Below are 19,778 nucleotides of genomic sequence, written 5' to 3'. Positions count from 1 at the left end.
ATAAAACTTAGTCGCAGGTGTTAATTTCTATCTATAAAGTACTGAAGAGTTTAATAACTTTATACGTTTACATTGGAGCTTGTTACGTAGTTGCAATCAGGTTTATTATCAACGTCACTAATCACTTTTAATGATCAATACTGAAACGCAATAGATCATAATGTTTGATCTGCAATTAAACATTGCCGTGGAGAAAGGTTTTTTTTTTAATACGGGCACACTAAACTGGATCTGATGGTTAATGGAGTAGGATCCAGATCGTGTCGACTGATGAAATATTAAAGCATGTACTAATCTTTCTCTTACTAATCTTGTAAATGTCAAAATGTTCGGATGTTTGTTAGAAGTAAATGCAGAAATAGCTGAACGGATTTGGATCAAATTTAGCACACAGGTAGAGCATGACCTGAGTTAAAAGATAGGTTGCTTTTATTCCTGGTAATTTGTTCTCATGGGAATAAATTGATTTTTTAAATAGTAGGCGCTGGTGTCTTATAGGTGCGCTGTGAATTGCTGCAGTGATTTAGGGACGGCTTTTCTATGGGAAAGGCTTTTCAAGTGAGCGAAGCCGCAAGAAACTTAGTATTATAATATTAGGTTATCCTAAACCTCCTGCAAAAATCGAGTCTAGTCCAGGTAGACACCAGTCTCACTATATTATGATAAATATAAAAATTATAAAGAAAGAAGTATTAAAGAGATTTAAAAAAAAATAATTTTAATAAGATCTCCAAATGAATTATTTTAATTATACATTCATACACGTGCATACACGTGCTTTATTACCAAAGGTGAAAGCAGGTGAAATGTATTTATAAGTCAACATTATTCGTGAATCGTATCATTTACGTAAAGAATTAAGTGTACTATTATTGGCGTATTTTATATTCAACCATCCCTACGTTTTATAATTTTAGACCGGTACATCGGGGTAGTTCCCCTCATTACGTAAGCCGATAATAATATTTATCATTTCCAATCTACACTTTGTGCAATATCGTATACTACACTACACAGTGTTACACACTTTCGATCTTATACTTTTTCAATTAAGCCTTCGTAAACATTGGACTTTAGTTAACAGAGTAATTCTGAACATGTTACTCTAAATTAGTGAAATCTTTAAAAATAAATCATTTTTGTAGCCATTTTTGGATGTAGCAAAGTCATATATCATTATGAAGACAGATAGCAAACGAAAATGGCAGATTTGCAGATAATAGCCCCTATCTTCAAGCAACATCTCAATTCACTTAATATGTAAATATTAACTTAGATTACAAGCTTAAGAACGTACAAAGTGCGCTAGCAAACACCAATGCCATCATTTGCTTCTGGATTTACATCTTTAAGTGTTTTGGGTGTTTATCAGTTCTATGTTGCATAAATCTTGAACATAAAGCATCTTCAAATGCAGAATGTTGTATGTAAACGGCGTGTAAAGGTGCGTGTACACTTGCAGCGCGACCGGCGCGGTGGGCGGGCGCGGCGTGGGCGGCAGCAGCGCGATGCACACGTCCAGGCATTCGGTCACCTCGTCTTCGGGCGTCCTTATGGTCGGCCCCAACTTCAGGGTCGGCAAGAAGATCGGTTGCGGCAACTTTGGTGAACTCAGACTGGGTAAGTTTTCCTTAATGTTCGCAGCTGACGTCTGGCTACGATTGTGTGCATCCTTCATGGCTTATCCTGATGTCTTGGATGAATTTTAAACAATTCATTAGCGACCTTATTTATTTGGTGCTATAACAGCGTATTATCTGTTTTATACATCTTGTCACTTACCATCTACAGTTGAATATAAAAGGAGAGACAAACATTCAATAGTGAAGGTTGAAACGTTCAATGTTGAAAGGTTAGGTAAATTGTTCTGTATTAATACTTAAAGGGGAGTTTATGAAATTCCCCGATGCACTTTACATTCTAGCTCAATATACGAGTGGTATCTACCTGAAACTAGGGAAAATAAATTTGAAGATATTATCAAAACTTTAACAATTTCTGAACTGCTTTACACGCTACACTACGTTAAATTATAATTAACTCAGCTTTAATTGTGTTTTCGTTTTATTATGCTCTGCTACATAACCCTATAAAATGGTATGCTACGCTTCTGGTAGCTAACTCTATTAGCTGTTTGTATAGAGTAAAAATTAAAAGTCGTGTTGTAGGCTTGTTTTACGTCAGAGTTCTCGCGATTCACAAACTTATGGCGTGTGTAATCTGTTGGTAACAAGTATTCACACATGTGCATAGCATAGTCTTTTTTGTCGGATAGTACACAGAACGTGCTAACTTTCAAAAGAACTTTCTCATCGTTCATTATATTATCCGCAAGATCAAGACCAAGATGCGTTAAAAAAGCGATTAAAAATATTAAACATTCATGATTGTGTTTAATGTAGCCTTAGAATTTGGCGCTTTTCCTTCCGTTGTCACCTTTAGTGAAGATAAATTACGTTCGATAATCTTCATGGCGCGTTTGAGCGCGGTTTTGTTGTTTCCTTAGTCATTGAACTTAGACGCAATGGCGTATCCGACCAATAACAATGCGTTTCGACAACCTTGCTCACGTATTCCGAAATATTCGTAGATAATAATAACCAGTCAAGTTGTGGCCAGTGCGCGCGCCAGGATCTGTACCATTAACACACTCGTCATATATTCCAAATCAACATAATGTAAACATTGTTTATTATTTCACGTACTCGGGAATTCGAAGTTTCTTTTAGTAATACGTTCGCTTCTTTTGTGAAAAAGTTTTTAGATTCATGTGGATACTTTACATCTGCGTTTCACGGACGAGACGTATTTTTACGTTTGTTTTCATAGAAAAAACACAAAGTGGTATCGTCATTAGCAAAGGCACGTTTTGGTACATTTACGTCAAGTGTAATCAATATGCCTTCATCCATGCTGATTCAATCTATTATTTCGAATTACGTGTCAACTATCTAAATTGGGCACTACTTATCACAGATTTAGTAATTTGTTTTCGTCAAATAGACCAACATGTTTTGAATGCATCATTTTCTTCTCGGACGCTATTGGTTGAGTAAACAGATAAAAAGTTTACAATGAATCAATTTTCATCGAAATGGGAATCGTGGATTTACATTGAAAACAAATTTACTGTTATAAGGAATGCCTAGTAGTCACTCTACTATAATTATATTAAATGAGATGTTCTATTTTAAACTCTGTTGCCAATGCCTTAAACGTCTGACAGACTTATCTTTACAACGTGACTAGGCATTAGATGTCACTCTAATCCTTTGAACTAGCGGCGTGCATATTGATCGTATGAAATCTAATTATAATTTGAATTTTCCCGAATGACTCCCACACACACAATCACATCAGAAGGTGGTAATTTCGTCCTGACCGAGAGACGTTTAGAGATCTCATTCCGGAATAGAGTTTGATTCCCGAGGGATATGGCACGATTCATTCGATGTTTGTTATACATTCGTGAGTGCTAAAGCGAATTAATGAATCGTGTGATAAAATGGATTAAAGCTGCAAACGACGTCGGTATTATGGTTGTTTGCGGAAACAGCTTTTATAGCTATGATCGAAGTCGAAGTCGTTATCAAATATTGCTTTTATAGTTTTGGCAATCTCGAAATGTTCTCTCTCAATTCATTAGGATCAATTTTTCTGCCGTTTCCATTGGCCTTGATTCTATATTTGTTTGAAATTAATCCGCTATAAGCCACAATATTCGCATAAGACCTAAACAATGTTTTATGCAACTATCCGCGACCTTCGCCAGGTCGCCAGTTCATCTAGGGGCCGTGGCGCACACCTTCTTCCGGTGCACGCTCCCCATTCCAGAACCTTTCCGCAATAAGTATGCAGGCTTATGAAGTGATTCAATTAAGAGTTTTATGAAAGCCGTAATTTAAATGTATGACAGCTATGTTCTAGATGTCAACCATGCGGCACACTTTTGTAACCAACTGCCCCAGTATTATCCTAATTGTTCTTTTTAAACGACTTCAAAGGAGGGAGGTTATTCATATTAACTTAGAAGTATCTTCGATCAACGTAAGAGGTTTTGACATTATATAACATATCGTATATATGTGTATAAAAGCGGAATACCACTCACTTACTGACTAAGGGTGAAATTAAGTTAGCCGCAGAGAGCAGCGCCGTAGCTGCGCGAAGCACCGCAGCTAATTTCAATGCAATTGCGGAAATATCAGGAGCTGAAAATTTTGCCTTTAGGTGCTTAAGATCTATAAATGCTGTACATTTTCGCTAAGAAAGAAATTTATGAACTTGTTTTTTAGGAGTGTTTTTTTTAAACATAGCATAAGGTTGGCAGACGACCCATTAGCCACTTTGGAACTTACTATCTGATACTCCTAGTTATAGACGAGGCTGGTGTGTAAAAGTACATAGTGGCACAGTAGGTATATACAATTATTACTTATATTTTCTAATCTGGACTTTGAAGCTAGCAAATAAGTTACAATATAAAAGTAAATACCATATTGCAGATAGAACATATTGAAATGCATTCACGTATAATAATATTGCAATAGCATAAGTAAGTTTGTATGACCTCAATTCTCTCGAAGTCTATAAATTTTAAATATTGTACACACAGTCCGCAGGTAAAAGTGGGTAACAAAAGAACAACTCATAATAAAGATATGTACTTATGACTCATTCTTTTGCCGACATTTTTCAGGACAACCCGTTCAAAATAGGCAATGTTCACACACCGCTGGCAGAATCGTCGCATTACATTATCATGAAATCGTTGAAAACCATTTGTTTTCAAACATTTTGTAGGTCGTAAACATTGGTGTGCTGTATTGTGTTAGTGATAAGAGTTCTTTTTGAATACGTATAGTCTCGGACATTATATGGCTGCGTGTGGATGAGAATTGGATTCAACTTCGCGTCACTGAAAATAACATTATTGCGGACACGTGCGTGAGGTGATTAAGTCAGTATACACATTACTTTCTGATCCTGCACGTATTTGGAAAATGTTTTTTTCATGATCGTACAATAGTACGGACAGTGCAGTACTACGCTTAATAACGCGAACCTAATTTGACCAATAGTTCAAATCCAAGATAAGTGCCGAGAAATGTGACTAGGCACGTTCCGATTTGCATGATCAAATCCATAATCTATTGGATTATGAATAGAATGTATGTAATGGATGATGAAAGCCGATGCTTAATAGAATGGAAGGAACGCTATAATACACTAGTAATATGTAGCTATTTATAAAATTGCCTGTTTTAGAAAATAAAACGCAGAGTAGGTTATAAAGAATGGGAACGCGCCTTAAGGATAGTGAATGAAGCTACAGTTTCTGAGAGTAGGTTAACTACACAGGAAGCTGTTATAGACATCAAATCTCGGCTGTTCCCGTAGTTTCCTTACACTTTAGTCCTAAACACTTGACATTGTTAGAGAACTGGTTGATTGTTTTGTAAGCAAAGCGTATTTAAGAATCGCATATGACTTAAATTGGTTTATGAATCTTTTGATAATTATTGTTATTCTGCATTTCCAAAACTCAAATTGGAAATTTCGATTCAGACTTCAGACCCAGTGTATTTCCTTGTTAATTCCAACACGGGAATCCTCATCTGCCTCTTAACAGTGGGACGAATTAAAAAAAAACTAAATGTATTTATTTTAACTTGGTCTATAAATAATGGAGTCATTTGAACTGACTGTCTGGCCTTTGTAATTGACTGCGTGGGTTCTTTAATTGCTTACCCTTTGGATGTTTCCCGTAATGAGTGTTACGATAGTCGTGATTAGTACTGATACCTTCTTCCGCGTCATTAACTTATGTCCTGTTGTCTTTAAATTGAGTTCCCTAGCCACTGAGTTGATATTTATAAAAATCGTTAATGAGATATGTCTTATAGAGATAATTATCAGTCTTACTTATGAACTTATTTTAGCGTTAAGAGGTGGTTAAGAATTGCTTAAATAGCTGTCAAAAACATCACCGGTTTCCTAGTTTAAACCTTATTAAGAGGCAAGATAGTGGGTTTTGACTTACAGCTAATCGAGTAAATTTGTGTTTTAACTAAGCATAGCTTTGCAATTTTTTTATAAGTAAAAAAATATATATTATGTTATCGGTAAATTTGCATATTGGAAATGCATAAGTTTAAATTGTTGTACAGTGAGATAAAGCTTTGCCACAAATATTTGCTATTTCATTGAATTTCGACGCAACATCCGGTTACTCGTGTGTATCAGTAAATTTCGGAAAGAGGAATTAATCAATAGATTAGCTATCATGTATTTAAAAAAAATCATATTACGAATACATAGATAAAATCTACACGAGGAAATGTGTGTAAAGCTCACGTGGCTACAAATGTGAACGCAATTTCTGACCGAAATGACAGCGGAAAGTAGGCGATCTCTGTCAAGGTCCGTGGCTAAACACTCTTAGAATTAACTAGAGTCGCATAAAAACGTTTGAAAGAATTTCGTAAACGCTTTCACTATTGTACAGTTGTCTATAAGTAGTAATTTATTACGACAGTTTATTTTTCATTTCGTTAGCTTAGATTTTAATGTGATTATTGAATGTCTAGAATAGAGCTCGACGAACTTCAGGACCTAATTTAGTTAGCCCACGCGAAATAACTCGTATAAATGTGGTTATTTATACACTACCAAATGAAAATGAGTCGTAAGACGCAATTAATTAGTCATAAGATTATACCGCGTCCGCTTTGTTTTTAGTTTACACTGCCATTTCTAAACGTTATGGAAATTATGATTAAAAAAAATACAAACCTTATATCACTACCATTGTTTTAAAAATTCGATTCCCGCACAACGAAATTCCGCCAACAACATTGTTGAAACTATAAGTAGCAATTAACGTTTCACAATTCTACAGTAAAAGTAAAATATAAACTAAAAAAAGAACTCGGACAGTCGCCTCAGTAATTCATTCATACATATTGAAATGCGGTGGAGTATGTGAACGCGTGACCGCGCCACTGTTCTACTTTATTTACCTGCTGTACCGCGATAAGTTATTGATTGTGCAGATCTAATTCTTTGTAGATACGGCTAGATGACGATCTTTATTGTGATCGATAACTGTTGATATATTGTCGTTGTTGATTGTGACATCGGCGGCAATAGTGACTCTTGAATATTAACTTGTACCGATAAGTGTTTTTATCAAAGGCTAATGATTCACATTTCGTCAGCCGTTCGCTTTACTATTACTGCTAAGGAATCCGATATTGGATTTATTCCGTTATCTAAAAATTTCGTACATATTTTAATGTTTGCGTCAAAGGATAGTGTTCCTAAAAATGAACTTGTAATTTTCTCATGAACTTTCTTCGCTGGTTGTTAACAACGTGCAGCTTTTTGTCGTTATATCAATTCTCATTGTTCGTCTTCAGTTTGAGTTCAATACACTACCTTTATCGCTGCAGGATTCATCTAAAAGCAACTCGTACGTGTGTCGTGTACATGTGTTTTCTAGAATTTTCATTGTTGTATCTGTTATCTATCGAAGGCATCGAAATTTTGCCACGTTTCGTTTTTCCCAGACCAGACAGGGCTTGATACGCGCCGCGTCGGGAACAATTTACGCAACTTTATGAAATTTTAGTTCAATGACGTGCAGATTTTCTCACTACCTTTCCGTTAACAATACGACGAAACACAATAAGTAATGTCCAAAGTAGTGTTTCAGAAAATAAAGCTGTCCTTTCACGAAATGGCCGTATGCGATATATTATGTATCGACTAAGGCCTAACGTCAAAGTCGATGCGGTAATCGAAAGAATTCCGAATTTCTGTGTGAGTCATAATTATATTTTAAACGTGTGATATAATCGGTATTTAATTATAATAAACAACTAGTTAATTTGTCGCAATTATCTACAAAAGATACGTCATTCAAACGTTAGTTTTAATAATGTAATAATTAATATATTTTTGTTAATTGCAGGGAAAAATCTCTACAACAATGAACATGTAGCGATTAAGATGGAGCCGATGAAGTCAAAGGCTCCGCAACTGCATCTAGAATACCGATTTTACAAGTTACTAGGAACGCATGGTAAGTTATTAGATGATTTTAGGGTACACCCTACGTTACAACGCAGACTACTAGTTTTAATCCTATACTTCAAGGAATTAATTCATTTAATTGATCATAGATAGATGGAAGAGATCTATCTATCACCAATAGATCATGGATCGGATAGCACAAGCAAAATGAATTAACAGGTGCTATAACATATGCGATTAATCGGTAGACTAGCGGTCACTTCTCGTTACCGAATAAAGTCGGTGACCGATTAAAATCAGTCGTCTGGGTTGTTCCTAAGATCGATTGTATGAAATTTCCTTTATGAATCACCGGGCGACTGTTCAGCCCGCCGCCTCTCCCCATGGCGAACACGATAATGACTTTTTAAAATTGATCAGCCTAAAGTCCGCTGAATCATGTACGTTCGAAACGAGGTGATGTTACGGAAATTGTAAGTACCGTTCGCGGCCTTAGTTTTATGAGCTTTGTGAATGATCAAATTAAAGGTATACGGTCATACGAGCGGCGTGGTGTGCGCCAAGGCTTCCGCTAATTCGATTGGTCACCCTCTGTAATATAATGAAGAGTGAGATCTTTGTGAAAAGACCTTCATAAGGAAAATAAGACAAATCACAGATAACGAAGTAATACTTTCAATATATCAGAGATAAAAGCGAATTGATGTATCTAAATATGATTTTGTGTTTGCATCTTTCGCAACCGGATTGTAGGTAAAAAAATGTGTCTGGACGTACGGATTTATCTCGGAAACTAATGAAACCGAACTAATGAAGATGAACGGTTAGGTTTCTAGATTGTATCGGTAAATATACGATCGGAGTTAGTATTCTTTTCATCGCGCTGTATCAAACGGCGTTGTGGATATGCGATATTATTGATAAAAAATCTATTCAGTCGCAATAGCAGATGTGTAAAAAAAAAATTATGCTTTTAAATAACGACCATTTGTCCGTTTGAGATGCTCACATAAACTAGTCATAAATTTCATACAAATCTGGTGGCCACATCTGTCCGCGTATGATTTCATACCTAATTATTAATGCGCGCAATGTTTAAAGCGTTTGCTTTATTTGTATCGTCTTCATTCTGTTTAAAAGTTTCGTACAAGAGTTATTATCGTATTCGTTATTTACTCGGAACGGGAACTATCTTCCGTCCGTAAGGTCTCTTTGTATGCATATAGCTGTACAAAATGTTAAAGATTTATTCCTTACTGTTTCAAAGGAATTACCCAATGTTACGTGTTTGGAATTTTTACACTTACGAAGTATGTAAAAATTTGCTTCACCAAGTCGAGCAATGAATCTTTAAGATTTTGCCGTTTATAGTCACATAAAAAGAGAAGTTAGGAAAGTATTAAAGTAGAATGTAATTTGGCGATGCTTTACATTTGCCACAAGAGTACGTTCTCCAACTATTAAAATGTATTTATACCGATCTGACAAGTCATTCACAATTTCTAGTGAATGTTAATAGTTAATACCTAACAGTTATCTTTTAATAACATTTCCTGTTAGTATATTCTTCAAAGAGAGAAAATAGGTATTTCAAAACTCGACGGAATTAGATCAATATTCAATGCTGATTCTGCTTTAGTTAATTCGCAAAGAAACTGCAATAATCTTAATAAGATAGATATTCACAATAAAGTTTCCTTAGAGGGCGTACCAAAAGTGTACTACTTGGGAACATGTGGCGGCCGATACAACGCCATGGTCATGGAGTTGTTAGGGCCCTCGCTTGAAGATCTCTTCGTGCATTGCGGACGAAGGTTCAGACTCAAGACTGTCCTTATGATTGCTATGCAACTTGTAAGTGCATGCGAACGTTTTATAGGGTTGTTATGTAGAGCTCCGCTCGCATAATATAATTGTACCATAGCAGAGCACTATATGGACGAGCCCTTACTCCGGTAGCTAGGTCGTCACATTGACACAACACCGTAACCGATATTCGAAGCTAAATCGTTTTCACGAGGGTTCGAACAGCGTGGTCATGGCCGTTGTTGAGGTCCGCATGTTAAAGCGTCGTATATTTTTTTTTCAATTGTTTTTGTGCAATGCTCTCGCGTACCGTTCGCTATCGGGTACTGTGTTGTGTCGTACAGGTGCGCGCGAGAGCAATGCTATACAAATGTGAGTACTAAAACTATATGTTTGTTGTCCTCTCTCCTCCTACCTTTGTCCCGTGACTCCTTCAGCGCCGTCGACAGCGGAGGGAATACCCGAAGTGTACTATTTCGGCCCGTGCGGTAAATACAATGCACTGGTGATGGAGTTACTAGGACCATCGTTGGAGGATTTATTCGATCTGTGCGGACGTCGGTTCTCTCTAAAGACTGTGTTAATGATCGCTATGCAGTTGGTGAGTATTTAGCTAAAATTATCTTATATTAAATAGCGTATTTTTTTGTATGGCTAGCAATTGAAGAAATCCCGTAGAATTTGTGTAAATAGTAAGGTGGGACAAGGCGACAGTGGGTGACGTTTAAATTTTTCGCATTGACGTATCGAAAGCTCTGAAGCGCTGCGATAGATGGAACAATGACCTTTCTCAAGGTCGGGCTTGTAGGGAGACGTTACTCTGGGTTATTGATATTTGATGTATTATTAAGATCCTTGTCTGGCTTCTGGCTAAGATCGTCTCTATTTCATTTATTAAATGTAACAACCTATATGAATGTAAAACCAGTATTAAAAATATTAATTTCAGTAATCTCCGTATATAAATTATTGTTTTGCAAAATTAACCGTACAGTTACTTAGGCTGGAAACTGAAGTTAAAATTAAATGTACGCCAAAAATCATATCACGCAACTGTCCCGTCACCGAGTTATTATACCACGCGGCGGTGTGTGGCAGAGACAGCGTGAAGAAACGTGTTGATGAACAATAATTTTCACGATTGACACCAGCTGGATGCCATATGGCAACCCTTGCAACCTTGGCGAATGTTACAAAACCCCCAGACGATTATTATGCTAATACGCTATTACCATAGTTTTCGTGTTTCGTCGTTGAACTATTAGTAGTTTGTATAAAGATGTTAAAATTGTAGTCGGTTTTTGTTATTTTTGCACTTACTACACTTTGTCGCCAGGGGTGTTTTTACCTTGCCTCATATTGGGCCAACGTGTTAAATTATTTAAAAATCACAGCTTTATGTACGCACTCTGTTTTTTACTGTCCATATCCGGTTTACTGTCACGCGAATATCCTTCAACGTAGATGCAAACAGACGTGTTTATTTTTAAACTGAATCACTGTAAAGCGATAGGTAATAATATTATACTGTAGTGTCAGTGACGTAACAGTGTTTATTGTTAAAATATTCTCTTAGTTAAGCCTTTACAGTCCTAATTTGTATCGCGTTAGGGTCCTTTATGATGGCAACTGGTGAAAATAATGTTGTCCTTTTCACTTCTATAGAAAATATTTTTCGGCAGCATCTAATGTTCAGTGACTGAAATACACACTGATGTGGACACATTATGATGCAGTGAATAAATGGGGCGGGTAGTCTAAATATTTACATTAACTACGTCATGGTGTCATAAGGTAATAACTAAAAACCGACTACTAGAAAAGATTATACCAAATTATTGGGATAAAAAACAGATTTAATCATACATACAACCGTATGTTATGATACATAAGGAACATTTTGTAACACCAAAATTTATTCTCGCTAATAAGTAACATAACATGACAAAAGTTGAAAATTTATTACGATGCATGATTCCACAGTGTGACAAAATGTTAGGCGATGTATCTACCGATCTATGTTTAGTCATTTACTCATAACGCGAGTTATTGATACATGCATACGAATCTGTAATTTTCCCAGCAACAACTGTAAACAGAACTGCACGTCACCGACGACAATGAAACCATAAACAAGTTTATTTAATTATATTATTACTCGCCCCCTTCAATGTGTGATTGAAACGTTTAATCCTGTCTGTTTAATCTACTCACGTGGTCACCTGCTGGACTACTGTAATCCGGCTTGTAGATGATTTATTTTCCACGCCTTTTAACCCTGAAGGGGTAGGCAGAGGCCCAACTAGTGCACCCATTCTATGTGTAGATTAACGGTACCGTGATGTGATAGTTCTCTTACTGACGGCCTCGGTGGCGTAGTTGTAATGCGTGCGCAGTAGTACTACTTCCTGGTCCTGGGTTCAAATCCCGAGTCGGGCCAAAAATGCTTGTGGGTTGTTCCATCTTATAAATTACTCAGTCGCAGCTCGGAGTTAGAACGTTGGCGGTGTGATAAGGGATTAATTTATTCATAGGACACAGATCAAATACCTTAGACTGAAACTAAGCATAAAATCCTAATATTCTCTACTAACATATAATTAACATGGATTATATATTTTTTCAGTTACACCGCATCGAGTATGTACACACGAGACATCTCATATACCGAGATGTGAAACCAGAGAATTTTTTAATAGGTAGAACTGCAACTAAAAGGGAAAAAATCATCCACATCATTGGTGAGTGTAATTTACTTTTAGGGTTCATCCATAAATTACGCCGCATGTTAAGAGCCGGGAGGGGGTCAACGAAGTGTGATATGTGACAAGGACAAGGGCGCCGGGAGAGGGGCGGCTCATAAGTCCTTAATCTTTAGTAGTAAAACACAGAACATTAATTATACACAAAACAACTTAAAAATATGTTCTACTTTGGTTATGCGAATAGAGGATGTCTAAAAGTGCAAAACATGTGACGTCACAATAAGTGGGCGGGGGTCCCGCAAATTAAATTCGTGTGACGTAATTTATGAAGGGCCCTTAAACTTATAATATTTTTTCAATAAATTTTTAGTTATCAAACAGTTCAATTATACAGAGTATGCGGTTAGGTGACTAGGAAAGTCACTAACTAACTAAATCTAACACCCTTTGTTTCTTACTGTCTTAAGAAACAAAAGGTGTTAGATTACATTTAAGCAACCAGAAGCAAACTGGTTATTGAACCATATCCCAAAATAAACCACAAAATGTAGCTGAGAATTTATTTATGTAAAAAAGATTATACGACCCAACCGTTCCACATATTTAATAACGCTTTAAAAGATAAAATATATTTACGTCAAATCCGACATACGTGTTCCTGCATAGCCTCGGGCAACTCGCGGATAATTGCACGACACTGCCGCGTTTATCTGAGGCTTGCCGCAGCTGCACTACCAAACAGGCTAGCAAAAAATCACACGCGGTAATTGGAAATATATCCCTCATAATACAGGGGTTAGTTGGTCTAGTGGGAAAATGTATATGAAAATAAATGTTTTTGATTTTTTTTATTTATTGCTTTGAAAGACGAGACGAGCTTGCCGTTCGCCTGATGGTAAGCGATACGACCGCCTATAAATAATAGAAACACTATCCAAAACCTTGAATCAAAAAGTATTGTTTGGTTTTCCACTGTGCTTGCAATCCTGTGACATGAGATGTTAAGTTTTATGTACAGTAGTTACACTGACTACAATGTCCTTCAAACCGGAACACAATAGTGACTACACACTGCTGCTTGGCGGTAGAAATACATATTGTGGGGGTATCAACCCAGGCAGACTCTCACATATGAGAGACCTACCACCAGTAAATGTACTACTGATACTCATATACTGAGGCACAACATTTCAAAATTTCAAAAAAATCTGTTGATCTGTGACAAATATGCAAAGTAGAATATTTAAATCGCTATCTTGTAAATTTGTGTTTTTCACTTGTACTAGTATACGTAGGACCCGTCGATATGATATGGGATGTGAAATGCGTGGGACGTTCCTTTTTTGATAGTCATGGACGTTTCTAGAACCGTAATCCTTAAGGAGCTGCCATTCCGCGTGTAGGTTGTGAAGAGCCTAATTTACCGTGAGATATTTTTATTCCATTGAAAAAAGACTTACAGGCTATTTTTAGTAAACGATCCTAATCACTTTTTTCGATCTGTCTCAAGAGTGGACCAATCAGAATAAAGTTTTTTTGACATGCTTAAAAATAACTTATTTTGATAGGTTCATTCTAAATCGGATTTAAGATCTCCATCTTCTATCCGATTTCGAATGATAGTGACTGTGTATTGCAAACGGTTACTAATCGATATTAAGGTGTTGAAACTAGATGTATTTTTTATTAATTGCCTTCAATTATCGAAGCCGTACACATAGTAGTTATTAATTTGTTTAGGTTATTTGAGTGTTATTATTTTTCGTGCACACACGCCATTCGGTTAGTTTTTAATTAGGGTAATAAATCAAACTTGCAAACTATATCAATTAATGTCGTCGACTACAACTATATGAAACTATATACGTTGTACTAACCACTCTAGTTCTGAAGAGGAACATAATATTCACTAGGTTTCCCAATGAGGTTTGACGTCACACGTGCGGTTATAAAATGAATTATATGCCCGACTTGAAACATTTACCGGGCCTTAAAAGCCAATTTAATAGCAAGATATCGTAAAAACATACTTAATACATAGATAAGAAATATTAAAATACGTTGAATAAACTACAATGTGTACCGTTTGCATAAACTAATTCAAATTGCTTAATTACTCGAGCGGCAAGCGGATTAACAACTATTTACAAACGATAATTGAATTTTAATTACGCGAAAGAAATTAATTCATTTAAGAAAGCTTGCAGACGTGTTATATTCTTGAGAAGTGGTTATTTTATTTCCATGGTTCTATTGCAATTATAGTTAGTTTTTTTAATTTTGTACTTCGAGCCCGTCACCATAGTTCATATTTTAATATATAGTTTATATTTTATTTTTATAGTTGTGTTGATAAATCCGTGAAGAGCCTTGAAATATAATTTACTAGGCCTTTATAATTACGTTAGGTGGAAACTCATGCTTCTCTAAAACCACCTTGATAATAAAATGTGTAACATACGCGTACAGGCAGTTTATCTAAATTGTTTGTCGTTTAAGCAAACGATCAACCTCCATTATGTCCAATAGAAACATGTCACAATGATTAAGTAACAAGATATAAGAATAGTGAAGTAATTCAATCTTCAGTGGAACGAGGTCTGCGGTTGAGATGACTCCGTAATACGAAGTGTACGCGAGTGTGGGCACAATTGTTTGCATTGATAAACATGCGTTTTATGAATAATGATTTGTTGAAACAGTTTGTTATCTAGAAATCTGATAATGGGAATTTGTGATGCCTTGATGACGTTGCTATAATAAATAAAATAAACAGCCGCATGCGCACGTTTGTCACGTTAGGGTTTATTTTCAAGCTTCAAATGATTGTAACTAAGCCCACTTAAGCGGTGTTAGTTTAGTTGGTATAGGAACAGAATGCCGAGACGAATGTCCGTAGGTTCAAAACCATACACTAAGCACCACAAATTTTATCTAAAGTTATCTGTGTATTTGTGAATTATTGCTTGCTTTAACGGGTAACGGAAACATCTTGAGGAAACCTGCATAACTGAAAAGTTCTCTATAAGAATTACAGGGTATGTGAAATTTGCCAATTCGCATTAGGCCAGCGTGGGGGACTAAGGCCTAAACCCTCTTAGTAGAGAAAGCCCATGCGCAGCAGTGGGACAGTATATTATACAGGGCTGATTTTATTATAAGTCCACTTAGAAAGATAGCAGATGTGACGTAAAGCTGTGCCCCGGTTATTAACATCAGATTTATGTACTACCTTCAAGGATTTAAAAATTAAACGTTAACAACGTAATTATGATTCATATTATGTTATAATTCGTGTGAATGCTCATCAAATTCCAAGTGAGGATTTATTCGCTAAAATCTGTATTTAAAATTAAGGTTTTATCTTTTATTGAATATAATCAGGTGAACTGTTGCGTGGCCTACTTGGCTGATTCATTATGTCATCACTATAATTGGAATTTGTCAATTGTACCTATTTTTAGTTGAGAAATTACATCGGCTCCTGTTGCATCGAGATTATAAAGCGTTTTCTTACAAAAAAATTGCCGGTCGTAAAGCGTTATACTTATTCAGTACTAGCTCTTGCCAGCGGCTCCGCCCGCTTGAAAAGTTTTTCCGGAATGAATATTTTGAAAGGATAAAAAGTAGCCGATCGGACTAAGGAGATATGTAGCTGATTTTCCAAAATCGGTTTGCTAGTTCCTGAGATTAGCGCGTACAACAAAAGAATAAACTCTTCAGCTTTATAAATTAGTATTCCCCATTTTTGCAACTGTTTTCGTTGATGCTCCGCTCTTATTGGTCAAAGCGTGATGACATATAGCCAATAGCCTTCCTCGATAAATGGGCTATCGAACACGAAAATAATTTTTCAATTCGAACCATTAGTTCCTAAGATAAGTGCGTCCAAAAACTCTAGCTTTATATGATAGTATACATATAGATAGATTTCACATCGATCTAAATTTCACGCCGATTATAGCGAAATGATTTTTTAAATTCAAACTGTTAACTACTGGGCCCTTATTCTGTATGATAGTGTAAACGCGTAACGCGGCCGTGTCATGTTATCTTCGAGAAATTTGCGTGGAATGATATTCTGTAAGCCAAATATCTATCTATATCTATAGTCCTAAACATGATGCGTTGTGTTACGTGCTTGTTACGCACGGTTAAAATAACGTGCGAGATAGAGAATAAGGCCCCTGGTTGATACGATTATTAATGTCATTGTAATTTATAAGTAATTGTATTGTGTTTCAGATTTTGGTTTGGCCAAAGAATATATAGACTTAGAGACAAACAAACATATCCCATATCGGGAGCACAAGTCACTCACGGGGACTGCGAGATACATGTCAATAAACACACATTTAGGAAAAGGTAACGCAATATTTTTTTTATTTTATTATTAGTTGGATTGTAAGAAAAAGACGTATTGGCCACAGGCGGTACATCTTTTCCGCGAGTAAAACTTGATTTTGAAAAAAATCGATGACAAAGAAATCTTGAGATAATCTAGTCCTAAACATTTTTATTTCTTTTTTACATTTTGTACGTGCACATCAAAGTGAACCCACTGCACCTGATGGTAAGTCGAGTGGGGTCGAATAGAATGTCGACATGACGAGAGATGATTACCCTTCGGCAGTCGACACAATTATGCCGGCCTGTTAGAACCGGATTTACACAGGCTTATCCCGGAACGCGACACATTTACGTGAACCATGATGGCGTGTTTTAACAGCTTGTGTATGGTGGTCGCTATCCGAGCGGATATAACATATATTCTACCACCAGCAAATATTTCTAGAACCAAAGCTTCATTCCGTCGAAAACGCCATATTTTAAATCACATGATCACACTAAATAGTACTTATTGGTCAGTTTATATGCGTGTGACGGTTATGTTTATTAATGTATTAATTGTTTCTTCTCTTATTACAGAACAATCAAGACGCGATGACCTAGAGGCTCTCGGTCACATGTTTATGTATTTTTTACGTGGTTCCTTACCCTGGCAGGGTTTAAAAGCTGACACTCTCAAAGAAAGATACCAAAAAATTGGTGACACCAAGCGAGCGACGCCGATTGAGGTATATTATTACTGTCATACTAATATGTTTGTTTACGGATTTTATCACGTTTTTTTTATATTATAATTTTCTCCCGACATTTCGAAGACTGCAAATAAATCGGATTACAAAAGACTAGCTGCGAGACTTCAAGACACTGTGAGCTTATTTGGCGTAGATCTAGATAGAGATAGATTAAATAAATTGTATAATTGTAAAATGTAGGTAGATATTGTAACTTTGACTTTTTGGATGACAAACACCTTAGTCCACCCCGTGACCACGAAGGCTGCAGTCTTCGAAACTTAAAATATAAAATAAGACGCCATGAAATCCGTAAAATAGTTTTATTCCAATTTATAATATTCGCGTAAACATAAGAAATCATTATGTTTATGTTGGTTAAAATGTTTCGACGGTGAAATTAAGTTGACAGTAATCATAACTAAAATTTCCATGGATTTAGTTGAAATTTGATTTACAGATAGACCGTTCTGATTTAACTCACAGGCTTCTTTTATCTTAAAAAAATTACGAACTCTCGAATTTTATTTGGGAAGAATTTAGGCAAGCATAGCCGCGAGCAATTGCTAGTTAGTAATAGGCTATTATTGTGGATGTTATTGAGAATCGGGTCTCGGTTTTTAGAGCATAGTGACCTTACACTATGAACCTTGTCACACAATCTGATGAGGCCTAGTTAAAGATCATTCGTGTATTAGTCATAAGCACAGCGCGTGACGGTGTTTGGGGGCTTCTCAAGGCGTTTTATGTAGTTCAGAACATTGTGAGCAAAAAATATTCCGTAATTTCATGGGTGTTAATGATATTGTGAAATAAATTATCGCGGGATGAGAGATTTGCAACAGTTTAGCGTAATTTTGGTACAGTAGGTAGGTTTGAAAATCTTGGGAAGGGGAATATTTTCGCTATGGACACACTGTGGCCTATGATGATAAAGTTTGTTATTTGTTTACGGAACTCTACAAAATTGTTTGGAGGTATTTTCCTTTCCTTAATACAAAGCACTTACTACACCTTTACACTCGAAAGCGTAAGTAGTGGCGCAACCAACCACTTTTCGCTAAGTGCATTTGTATTTGTTAATCAATAACGCGATTGTCCCGCAGGTGCTGTGCGAGGGCCACCCCGAGGAGCTGGCGACGTACCTGCGCTACGTGCGGCGGCTGGACTTCTTCGAGACGCCCGACTACGACCAGCTGCGGCGCATGTTCCGCGACCTGTTCGACCGGCGCGGGTACCTCGACGACGGCGAGTTCGACTGGACCGGCAAGACTATGGTAAACAACTCTATCGCTTGACAGTTCACACACATTAACACATTTATACATATTAGGCAGCGGCTTGGCTGTGCCTTTGGTTTCGTAGGCAACGGCTTTGCTTTTCCTCTGGTATCTTAGGTAGAAGCTTACTCACGCCTCCGTTATATTAGGCAACGGCTTTGCTTGTGTCTAATAATTTAGGCAGTGGCTTAATTCTGCCTCTGATATCTTAGGTAACTAGTTGGCTCAATCTCCGAAACTTATTATAAGGTAGGCAGTTAGCTCGTCTATATAGGCTATAAAAAATATCACAGTCTTAAAGTTGATACAGTCTCGTATTAAAGGCTATATCGGCCGATTTCAATAAACGAACCCACACTGCAGATCAATGGTAGCAATAAACCAAGCAAATTAAGTCATTTATAAGCATGACAGAAAATTTATTCTGTCGTCCATTTTGACTGTCAATCCGATGTTAGAGGTTAACTTCGTTCATTAAATCGGTCATTAGCACCTAGACTGTATCCAAAAATAGACTGTACTGTTTAATACACAATTCTTGTATAGGTACAATTAGATCGTTTTCAAACCTGGTAAATATTTATATGCACTAGCTATTTGTGACGTCACAGCATACCTTACAAACATTTATTTAGCACCATGACAAGCTTATCCTTGCACTCACTAACTGACAGAGGCGGCTTTAGAGGCCAAACGGAGCCCCGCGCGGAGCCTTGTTGGACCTTTTTTTTCGAGGTTACCGATAAAACTGTTAAAACCGGAGAACATTATTGTTCCGCTCGGGGCCTCGCGTCGTTCAGGGCTGCCACTGCTATCGACGTATATTAAACAACATAAATGTAATAAGTAGAAAATTATTGGAGGAGGTA

At 36.7% G+C, this 19,778-nt stretch overlaps 1 protein-coding gene across 17 annotated transcripts in view; it reads left to right on the top strand.

Annotated features, from left to right (window-relative positions):
- The window catches only part of LOC115446513 (casein kinase I), a 43,527-nt gene that overhangs the window by 11,307 nt on the left and 12,442 nt on the right, over positions 1 to 19,778 (top strand). For 16 of the 17 annotated variants that reach the window (XM_037436366.1, XM_037436367.1, XM_037436362.1 and 13 more), the window contains 7 exons: positions 1,463 to 1,620; positions 7,976 to 8,086; positions 10,281 to 10,444; positions 12,470 to 12,584; positions 16,794 to 16,913; positions 17,478 to 17,626; positions 18,736 to 18,906. In XM_037436366.1, coding sequence (XP_037292263.1) covers positions 1,463 to 1,620; positions 7,976 to 8,086; positions 10,281 to 10,444; positions 12,470 to 12,584; positions 16,794 to 16,913; positions 17,478 to 17,626; positions 18,736 to 18,906 — 988 coding nt within the window. The remainder of the gene's footprint in view (positions 1 to 1,462; positions 1,621 to 7,975; positions 8,087 to 10,280; positions 10,445 to 12,469; positions 12,585 to 16,793; positions 16,914 to 17,477; positions 17,627 to 18,735; positions 18,907 to 19,778) is intronic. The other variant, XM_037436373.1, reaches the window with a different exon arrangement.

The sequence above is a fragment of the Manduca sexta genome, chromosome 8 (genome assembly GCF_014839805.1).
Source record: "Manduca sexta isolate Smith_Timp_Sample1 chromosome 8, JHU_Msex_v1.0, whole genome shotgun sequence".
In the NCBI taxonomy this organism is placed as follows: domain Eukaryota; kingdom Metazoa; phylum Arthropoda; class Insecta; order Lepidoptera; family Sphingidae; genus Manduca; species Manduca sexta.
The sequence above is the reverse complement of the archived record's forward strand: the minus strand, read 5'-3'. Positions and strand labels throughout refer to the sequence as shown.